This window comes from Vipera ursinii, assembly GCF_947247035.1.
Source record: "Vipera ursinii genome assembly, chromosome: 4".
In the NCBI taxonomy this organism is placed as follows: Eukaryota; Metazoa; Chordata; class Lepidosauria; order Squamata; family Viperidae; genus Vipera; species Vipera ursinii.
Genome location: NC_139514.1, coordinates 43985517 through 43996921, shown reverse-complemented (window position 1 = coordinate 43996921; position 11405 = coordinate 43985517). Strand labels below are relative to the sequence as shown.

At 36.5% G+C, this 11405-nt stretch overlaps 1 protein-coding gene across 1 annotated transcript in view; it reads right to left on the bottom strand.

Annotated features, from left to right (window-relative positions):
* Window positions 1-400: 400 nt before the first annotated feature.
* Window positions 401-11405, bottom strand: part of ROBO1 (roundabout guidance receptor 1) — a 230309-nt gene continuing 219304 nt past the window's right edge. Inside the window, exons 27-29 of the mRNA XM_083362042.1 lie at window positions 8699-9007; window positions 5784-5977; window positions 401-2486 (exon numbers count right to left, since the gene is read on the bottom strand). Coding sequence (XP_083218168.1) covers window positions 2472-2486; window positions 5784-5977; window positions 8699-9007 — 518 coding nt within the window. The 3' untranslated portion in view covers window positions 401-2471. The remainder of the gene's footprint in view (window positions 2487-5783; window positions 5978-8698; window positions 9008-11405) is intronic.

Sequence of the window (11405 nt, the reverse complement as noted above, 5' to 3'; positions counted from 1 at the left end):
CTAGTAAACCATACTGGGGTTTGTTTTTTAACTCCACATAACTGAACGACTGCTTTCAGTGCTGCATTTAGACTTAATAAAATTTATCTCGCTAATAAAACTTATCTCTAGGTGGCCTAGAACTAATAGATCTAATAAGGTTCCAATATGAGTAAATTGGCCCTTTGGGTAGAGAATCCAGAATAAATCATCCCCAACTGAGCTTTATTCTTGTAAAGTCAGCTTTTGTGGAAATTCTGAGCATATAATTGTAATATTTTGTCGCTTATAACATTACATCTTATTTGTGTTTAATTCACAATGAAAATGACTATTTTATTTTGTACCCAATAATACAATAACAATGCTTTTAAGGAAGTTCTGGAGAAAACAGATCTTGACAAGAAAATGATGTAATTGAGAATGTTTTTAATAAATAATGTGACAAAAAATACTTTTATGATTACTGATTCCTTGGTATGCAAAATTATGGCTAAAATATGGACTTTTTTTACATGAACATAATGAAAAACAATCACATGGGTTGTTCCCTCAGTACTGCACTCTTTTTATGGTAACGTTTTCTTAAAAATTGACTAAATGAATTATTTTTAGCCCTCAGTAAATACCAAAGTATTATTTTTTTATTTTTTCCTGATGAGGCTAGGCCTGAAAATTGTCCATAAACAAATACACAGTTTTCCATTAGCATTGATGACAAAAAATATATTTATAATTACAAAAAAGATAATAAAAATCTACAGAGGACATCATCCTGTAATTTCAAAAGGAACTAATGGCTCTATTTCTGTTTCTGTGGAAATTGAGTGTCAAAATAAGCCACCACAAACTCAAGAATTTAAAATCCTTAAGATGATATAAAGTTCTGCTTCTGGTCCATTCTTAAGCTTTGCTACCTTTAACATCTGTGAAGCATTCAAATATTTCCAATACAAACACAGAGCATTAACAAAGTATGAAAAAAGAACACAAAGTCTTAGCATCTTACAGTAAGACAAAAACTATTAATAGTTACAATGTTTTACAAATAAAGTTTAGTGATTGTGCTTTTAAAACCAAAAAAAAAAAGATAAACAGTGCATTAAAAAAATTAAACAAACCCTCCCCCAAAGAAACCCCAAGAACCAAACAACCATTAAGTGGCACTTTTTTTAATTAAGGTAAATTGACACTATAAAGTAGAGGTCTGAGATTTGGGCCAGTTGGGTTGATATCTTTCTCAATGATTGTTTAAAATGTCCATTGCTTTTTAAAATTATTTTAAAATTATTTATTTTAGTTGATTTGAGGCCAACAACTGCTTGACTTTTCTGATAAACATAAATTGTAACATAACTGCCAAGGTCTCACTGACATGCTTTCCTCCTATCCTAAAGAACACTTGCAGTAAAGAATGCAATGATTAAATGGCTTAGACTCTAGACAAATTAAATTACTAAAGCAATTTGAAAACTGTTTATGTATTTACACTATATGCCACCATAATCCAAATTGAATAAATTTGTATTTTGATAACAAAGGGATATGACTGGTGGAAAATAGTATAATGCCAGACAGCAATACAGCCAGAATAACAACATTGTGTCTTCTGCATAGATGTAATTACTTGCAACGTTTAATTGGTTTATCAGTGAGTTTATACCAGGTGGGGAAAACCTGGTGCCCTCATGAATTTTGATAATACTACCCATAATTCTTAACTATTGGTTTATGAGAGTTTTAATCTAAAACATCTGGAAAGTATCAGGTGGACTACTCCTTTTATAAGGGTTTATAAATGCAATTGGGATGCGGTGGCTCAGTGGGTTAGGATGCTGAGCTTGTCGATCAGAAGGTCGGCAGTTTGGCGGGTCGAATCCCGAGTGCCGCGTAACAGAGTGCCTGTTACTCGTCCCAGCTTCTGCCAACCTAGCAGTTCGAAAGCACGTAAAAATGCAAGTAGAAAAATAGGGACCACTATGGTGGGAAGGTAACAGTGTTCCGTGCACCTTTGGTGTCTAGTCATGCCGGCCACATGACCACGGAGACGTCCTCGGACAAACGCTGGCTCTTCGGCTTTGAAACAATGAGCACCAGCCCCTAGAGTCGGAAACAACTAGCACGCATGTGTGGGGGAACCTTTACCTTTAAATGCAATTGGTGACCTCTCTACGTTGTACAGCTTTGTTTCCAATGAAAGAAAACAATAACTTTCTTTTTTGTACAAAAACATAGCACCAAAGAAAGCAGCTTAATTGGTCTCATGGACAGATCAAACACCCTCTCCATTACCTAAAATAAACATGGGATATTAATAATTAAAAGATTCTTAAAATAAAGATTCTGACAATAAGACAAAAAACATGAAAAAGTGTTCGTTCTGATTGCACTGAACATTATTCTTTCTGGCATCAAATATCATCAGACTTGAGGCATCTTAAGTGATATCTTTGTGATTGAGTTTCAGAAATGTGTTACAGTACATCTCTTCTTCAGCTTTCGGTCTCCTGTAAAGCAATAACAAAAATTACTATGCATTATATTTCCCAAAGTATTTTTATGCCCCATTTCAGAAACTATATGTTTAAAAAAGTCAAATATAAGAAGCAGTCAAAACATTGTGTACATTTTTAAAATTCTTTTACATACAGGTAGTCCTTGACTTACAAAAGTTCATTTAGTGACCATTTAAAGTTATGACATCACTGAAAAAAGCGAATTTTTTTTATAGTTTTATTGGTTTATCAAAATATAAAATACAAAGAGAAATTTAAAAAGTAATAGAAAACTAGGAGAAGGGGGAGGGAAAAGAAAAAAGATAATGTAAAGGGGGGAAAGAAAGAAAAAAGACACCAACTGCCAACTCTCCTGAGCACAGTAGAGGATAACAACATTACAATTGCAACTTTTTACTTTTACACAACAGTTTGTACAAATCATTTCTATAACAATAAACCTATTCAATTAGCAAAATCAAAATCAAGATTTCATTTATTTTTTTCATTGCAAGGGCAAAATCTGAAAGCAATTTCAAAACAGAAACAGGATTAGATATATTCTTCTTTGGATAAAAGAATCAGTTTGACCATCGCTGCTGCTTCTCTTTGATGTGGGGAATAATATATACTTATATTGACTTATTAACCTTTATCATAATTTATTTTATTTGTTTATTTTTGGGACTTATATGCCGCCCTATCTCCCAAAGGACTCAGGGAGGCTTACAACAATAAAAACAACAATACAAAAATTAAAAAACGAATTAAATAGCCCCAAAATAAATTAACTACAGTTAAAAATTAAAAACATATTTAAAAACCCATCATCAATCCAGGTCAGCCTGGTGGAAGAGAAAAGTTTTGAGGTCACGGCAAAAGGACCGGAGGTCCGGGGCCATCCGAAGCTCAAGGGGAAGCTGGTTCCAAAGGACTGGTGCTCCCACAGAGAAGGCCCTCCCCCTGGGGGTCGCCAGCCGACACTGTCTGGCCGACGGCACCCTGAGGAGGCCCTCTCTGTGTGAGCGCACTGGGCGATGGGAAGTCGTCCCCGGTAGCAGACGGTCCTGCAAGTAACCCGGGCCTAAGCCATGTAGGGCTTTAAAGGTAAGTACCAGCACCTTAAATAATTGATGTTAAGGGAATCCTCTATATAAATGCAGTTTGTTTGTTTTTCTCCTAAAGGGAGAAATCACTTTTTCTAGTTTGGATATTTTACTAATTTCAAACAATACTCAAGTATTATATTATAAAGGGGAAAAAAACCCTCTTCATTTTAAACCCAGAAGCCAAAACTATATTAGAGCTTTCACAGCATCGAGGACATGCATTTATAAACTCATTTTACACACATGAAGCTATCTTAATGCTTTCTTTCAATACATATATCAAACTTATAAAAATCCATCCTAACTAATTAAATCATTAAATTTAGGTCACTCCATCCAGCTTGTCTTCATACAATGAAATCCTTTTCTCTCAAGGGTGACTATCAAATCTCTTTTCTTCATGAAGTTCTCAGCCTTATTTATATCCATAAAAAAGTCCCAAGATTGTTCTGTTAGACATTGTAGATTAACTTGGAGCAAATCCTCGCAGAATGAAGTTTCCATCTCTAAGATGTCTATCATATCTTTTTTTTCCTCAAAAAGTTCTGGACCTTGTTAGTATCCATGAGGAAAAAATCCAGGACTTGACCTCTTAAGAGTTGTGAATTTACTTGACAGTCTTGTTTCAGTTACACTGGGAGGATTAATATTAAGCCATCATCATAATAGAAACTGGTATCAGATTTATATTCCAAAGTTATAGTTAGGTTATTTGTGTTGTCCTGCATTTGTAGGATTGACACAGTGGGTTGATAATATTCTTTTTAATATCCTCTGTATAATTACCATCTTTGAACCCTAAGTGATTTATGATATTACTAATTTTTGAGAATTTCCCTGATGACAGATTCACTAGCTCTCTATAGTGGTCAAAAACGTTATTTATTTCTTTATTTTGTTTTTTCCCTTTTCTTTTTTTAGCCAGAGTTCATGAAAATTGGGAAATTTCAACCACCACCACGCAACACAGGCCAACAGATTATTTTAAAAGTAGCAAATTAAACACCACAACTTTTATCCTTATATTTCAAAAGAAAAAAATACTCCACGCTTCCTTATTTTGGCTGCCTCCAGAAACCCTCTTCCTTTTTGAAAGGAATGGTAAACTGTAACTAAAGAGAGCCTCTTTTAGCTCATAAAGATAACAGTCTCATAAATTGATTAAGAAATGAAGTGTACAGCTTATTGCCCATTTGAAAAATAAATTCCAAAATGCCTGTTTTATCCAACAACGATGGGATTTCAGCTGCTGGCCCCCCTCAGCTTCAGCTCACCAGCTATTCTGAAGCACGGCTTCTAAAACTGCTTGCAGACTGTTGCTGTTATTTGGAGGATCTTGAGGAATGATTCTGGTACTCTCTCTAATCCAGGAGTGTCAAATTCTATTCCTTCTGTTTTTAAGTTGGAAAAATTGACAGTCCAGAAAGAGGAGATTTTCTGGGTATTTCAGGTGTTGGCCATGTCTTCATTGGAAGTCCAAAAAAAGTGAGTTATGACTATTTTTCCACACTTATGACCATTGTGGCCACTCCATAGTCATGCGATCAAAATTCAGATGCTTGGAAACTGACACATATTTATGGCTGTTGCAGGATCGTGGAATCATGTGATCACTTTTTGCGACCTTCTGACAAGCAAAAGCAATGGGGAAGCCAGCCAGCTACTTAACAGCCATGTTACTGACTTAACAACTGCAATAATTCACTTAACAACTGTGGCGAGAAAGGTTGGAAAATGGAACAAAATTCACTTAACAAATGTCTCATTTATCAACAGAAATTTTGGACTCAGTTATGATCATAAGTCAAGGAATTACCTGTAATTCGATTTTTGTTTTCAAATGATTCTTTTAATCAGGAAGCACAATAATTACTTCATTGTAATTATGGCTCTAATATAATATTTACATGTAAAAGGTCTTCGATGCCTTGCTTTTTATGATTATTTGATACATAATTATACATTTCAGGCTCTATATCATATATTGATAATAAAAAGCAAAGCCTGTAAAGAAGTCCAAAATTTTATAGATTTACTGGGGATTAAACATGAAGCTACAGTACAACTGTAATTATAGTTTTTCTACCATAACTCTATAATTTTTTAAACTATCAATTAAAGAATGTCCTGCTTGGAGGATAAACTTTTAGGTTTCAACAAAGATTTTCATGTTTCTACTAATTACTGAAACTCATATTACCTGCAAATCATCTTCATCTTCTCCTTGCTCATAAGTTCCAAATACCTGCATTTCTGCAATATTCCTTCGACTTAAGTTTGCTTGTTCTGCCTTTTGTCTACTTCCTGATCCTCTGGATGACATGGAGCTTGAGGAACTGGGATCTCTGGTATTAGATGTTGGAAATGTTGGTCTACAGTATGGCAAAATATCCTCTAAAAAGATATGTACATATGTTAGTAATCCTTTAGATAAAATGCTTTGTTCAACCTCTACAAAGGGGCGAGGAGGGAATAAATTTGGAACAAAAAAAATGGACCATTACAGACCATATTCTTTAAAAAACAATTGTCATTAGTGATACAGAATACTGTACAGTATCAGTAGAAGAATATATATGTAGCTTGGGGTTGAATTGTGGAATCCTTGGTACTGCTTGAGCTTAGTTGTCTGTAGATGTTTCATTGCCTGACTAGGTAACATATTCAGTGCATTGTTAGCTAATTGTGTAGACAGCATCAAGGACTCCACAGAATAGCATGACTGGTTGCTTTGTTCTAATCTACGGAGTTATAGGGGTACACTCAATTTTATTTTGGTCATGTTGATCAGAATCCTGTTGAATTCTGTAGCATGTTTGGGTAAATTTTCTGTGATATGGTAGGCATTTCTGTTGGTTGACCTCTTGTACTTGAGGCAATTTGAGCTCTTGACATAATTAGTCTATGTGGCCTAGATGATACAGTACAGCACCAGGGATAAAGCAGTGTGTCACCATTGAAAAAAGACTGAGCCATCGGAGTTTGAGATTACATCAATGCAACAAGTGCTACCCCTATAAGGTAGACAATTCCTTATCATACACACCTATCCCTTCATACACAATAGCAAAAACAATATCAACATAGTGACCCTGAGTTATTTTTCTCTGAAAATGGATTGTCCTTCTGTGTCAGGTAGAGAGATAATAATAATAATAATAATAATAATAATAATAATAATAATAATAATAATAATAATAATAATAATAATAATAATAATAATAATAATAATTTTATTTGTATACCGCCCTTCTCCCGAAGGACTCAGGGCGGTGAACAGGGCAAACATATAAAAATACAAGAATACAAATATTAAAAAAGATTAAACAAAGTGTCCAAAACTAACAACAAGTTAAAATGCACTAAAACAATATTAAAATCCAAACCCATCACCCATCAGGCCAGGCCGGCTTGTTCGAACAAGTAGGTCTTCAGATTGCGTCGGAAGGAGCGAAGGTCGGGCGCCATCCGGAGCTCAACCAGCAAATGGTTCCACAAATCCGGCACACCCACAGAGAAGGACCTCCCCCTGGGGGCCACCAGACAACATTCTCTGACCGGTGGCACCCTGAGGAGGCCCTCTCTGTGGGAGCGCACAAGGCAGAGGGAAGTTGATCCCGGCAGCAGGTGATCCCTAAGGTATGCCGGACCCATGCCATGTAGGGCTTTAAAGACCATTACCAGCACCTTGAATCTCACCCGGAAGACAACTGGGAGCCAATGCAGCTCACGGAGCAGAGGTGTAACATGGGAGTATCGGGAAACTCCCAACACAACTCTCGCAGCTGCATTCTGTACCAGTTGGAGCCTCCGAGTGGTCCTCAAGGGCAGCCCCATGTAGAGAGCGTTGCAGTAGTCTAAATGAGAGGTCACGAGCGCATGAGTAACGTGAGGGGAAACAATGTTTTTCTTTCTGTGTGTATGTTTACTAAGTAATATATATTTATACCTCTGAATAGTATAATCTGAGATCAGTAACCTATTTATCTCAGTATTTGCAATAGCTGGCTACCAACAGCCATTTAAAGAATGGAATTTGAATTCAACAGCCATTTAAAGAATGGAATTTGAATTTTTGAATAAAAATTTGTGCCGCCTCATATTTTACCATACATAGTTGCCAATCTAAACCTTACTTAGTTCTCAGACTTCCAGAACTGTCATTTTATCTTAAATACAGTGATTCCAACAGACATTTAGATGGATGTTTGTTAGGATTAGTTTTATGAAATGAAGATTTATGACTGACATAAATACATGGACTAAGAAAGATATATATTGTGAAGTTTCTAACTCAACAATTCTATGAATCATTAATCAATGCACAGAGTTTTTCCCTAATATTTTAAAGACTGCTTTAGAAAATAATAAATTAATCATTAACAGTGCTTTCAAATTCAGCAGCAAGTTTTGCCACCTGCTTTTTGCCACTAATACATAAATTATAAAGTAAAAGATACAAAATAGTGGAATAACTTCCTAACGACTTCTCTTCATCCTAACCCATTGTCACGTACATCTTGCTTTGGTGTTCATTTATCTAATTTACTCAATTTCTACTACGCTGTTTCATGTTCAACTTAACTGATATCAAGAGCTGGCCTGGATATAGGATAACATACTGAGATTTTTACTGTAGACCTTACTGATTGCTCTGGAAAAACAGGCTGGCTTAACATATCAATGATTTCTTGTTCAATATTTGTTTTCTTCATTATCCACTTAGGTGCACGATAAATAACTCTCATTTTGTTATCCTAACACAATGTTACCAAAGGGCTGAATCTGCTTTAGTGCTTTGTTTTCTTGTTTTTTTGCTTCTAGGAATATAATTGCTTTTAAAGAAGTCGGGAAAATAGGAACTTGTGTTACAGATGACTCATAGAGATAATCTAAGAAAATTAGGATTTATAAGGGATTTCAATTGTTTAAGAATTTCTTTCCTATTGAATAGTGTTTTGTACTATTATATAATTTAAAGATTTAAGATATTGTGCTATGCATAATTCCCCTAGAAAGTTTTATGTCAGTGTGAAGTATGTTTTAGTGTCTATGTGATAACATACAACATAGCCATTCATAAATATTGGAAATAAAATCAATGTATTAATTCACCTGGGAGAAGATGTGTTTTTGCTGGTGTGCCATCTCGTCTTGCTGGTTTGTTTCCTCTTAACTTGCTATCACTTGGCTGTTCCTGTGATTCTCTACGCTCCCCTGAACATGTCCACATATCAGAATGCTGACAGCCATCAGCGCCTTCTTTTCCCTTATAGCCTATTGCTTTTCTCTCAACTGCTCTTTCTGTTCTTGGTTCTATAGAGGACAACTTTGGCAACATCACAGGCCGTATATCCACTTGAGATTTGGACTGGGCGGTAGGAGATTTTATAGCTGGAGGTGGCACCGGTGGGGGTGGTAGATCTACAAATGGGAGAAAAAGGAAAATTATTCAATGTAACAAATTCTAAGAACACATTTATTAAGCATGCCTCATCTAGGATCCATTAAAATATTTGCTTTCGGATTGTAAAACTATAGATCCGGATTATGAATGTCATGTACTTTAAAGAGTCATATTCTTTAAATAGCCACCCTGTTCTCATTTTGCCATCAATAATTGCCATCATCAGGTTCTTTTCTAATGAGTCCTCTCTTCTCATTAGGAGGCCAAAATATTTGAGTTTCAACTTCAGTATCTGTCCTTCCAAAGAACAGTCAATGTTACAATTGTCTGATTTTATCTCTTTGCAATCCAAGCAACTCTCAAATCAAAAGCATTAATTCTTCAGCATTCAGCCTTCCTTTTGGTCCAACTCTCATAGCCATACATTATTACTTAGAAAACCCCAGCTTTGAAAACCCCAGCTTTGACTACACAGTCCTTTGTCAGCAAGGTAATATCTCTGCTTTTTAATATGTGGCCTAGGTTTGCCGAAGCTTTCCTCCCAAGGAGCAAGCGTCTTTTAACTTTTTGGCTGCAGTGTGCAGTGATCTCGGAACAAAGAAAATAAAATCTGTCACTACTTCCATTTCTTCCCCTTCTATTTGCCAGGAAGTGATGGGATTGGATGAGTTTCAAGCCAACATTTGCACTTTCCTCTTTTACCCTCATCAAAAAGCTCTTCAGTTCCACTTCACTTTCTAACATTACAATGGTATTGTCTGCATATCTAAGGGTGTTGATATTTCTCCCAGCAATCTAAACTCCAGTCTGGCATTTTGCATGATGTACTCTGCATATAAGTTAAATAACCAGGGTGACAATATAAAGTCTTGTACTCCATTCTCTATTTTGAACCAATCAGTTGTTTCATGTTTGGCTCTAACTGTTGCTTCTTGACCACATACAGGTTTCTCATGAGACAGAGAAAGTTTTGTGATTCAGGGTCAGCCTGTGGGTTCGGCATTTGTGTCGGACGACTCAGAGGAGGAGGAGGAGGAGGGTGTTGGAGAGGTTGCTGAGGGGGTTGGAGAGCTTGCTGATGAGAGCCCTCAGCCAGGCCCCTCCCACCTGGTCACGACGCAGACCCAGCTGTGTGAGCCTGACAGCGTGGATGAAGATGACCCACAGCTGGCCCTGTTCAAGGACGCCCGACGCAGGAGGCAGTCAATCAGGAGTAAACAGAGGAAGGCAATGGGGCACCTCGGAAGGAGGCAGAGAGAAGCCACGCCCTGAACTGTATAAAAGGGAAATGCGTGGGAGGGCTGGTTTGCTGAAGGCAACCATTTGAATAGTTCCTGTTTCATGGTTCGTGTTTGCTCTCTTTGCTCTGTTTATGTTTTTATGTTAATAAATTTGGCAGGCTTGGTTCCAGCCTCTTGCCTTCTTGTAAAAGAGGTTGTCCCTGCCTTATCTGCAGGGCCGGTAGCAGGCTGGTACAGAACAGAAGGTGGTCTGGCAGTCTCATCTCTTTAAGAACTTCATAGTTTGTTGTACAGCAGACAATCAAAGGCTTTCGCATAGTCAATGAAACAGAAATAGATGATGTTCTGGAACTCCTTTCCTTTCTCCAAAATTTGGCAATTTGATCTCTAGATCCTTTGCCTCTTCAAAACCAAATTGTACTTCTGGTAGTTCTCAGTTTACATACTGCCGAAGCCTAGCTTGTAGGATTGTAAGCATAACCTTGTTAGCAAGTGAAATGAGTGAAACTGTATGGTAGTTTGAACATTCATTGGCATTGCCCTTCTTTAGAATTGGAATGTAAACTGTCCTTTCTCAATCTTGTGGCCATTGTTGAGTTTTCCAAATCTGTTTGCATATTGAGTGCAGCACTTTAATAGCATCATCTTTTAGATTTTAAATAGCTCAGCTGGAATACTACCACTTTGCTAGCTTTGTTGTTGGTAATAGTAAGTGGTAATAATTGAATATTAGTCTCCCTTAGCTGCTGCCTGCCATAAATGGGATATCAACCTACATTTGCCAACTTAAGGGTAACTCAGTTACACAGCCATTAAAAACATTGTACCCTAAATCTTCAGAAGAGCACCATTTTGAATTGACCTACCCATACTGTAAACCTAATGACCTACCCATACCCATACTGTAAACTTAGACTCTGTCCTTTATAGGCTATTCTCTCACATGTTAATGAGTGGTGCTCTCAAAATACATAAAAGCTCAGTGAGAACATTCATCTGTCAGCTAATCTGTGGTAGCACTTCCATGTTCTATATAATTTAGTTACAAAATAAAGTTGCAAAATTCAGTTACATAACAATTATTCTTTTACTGTAGAATGTAACTAACTATGTTGGGAAGAAACATAATAAAATGCTGATTCAATTTAAGAGGAAAGTAATTCAGTACCAACAT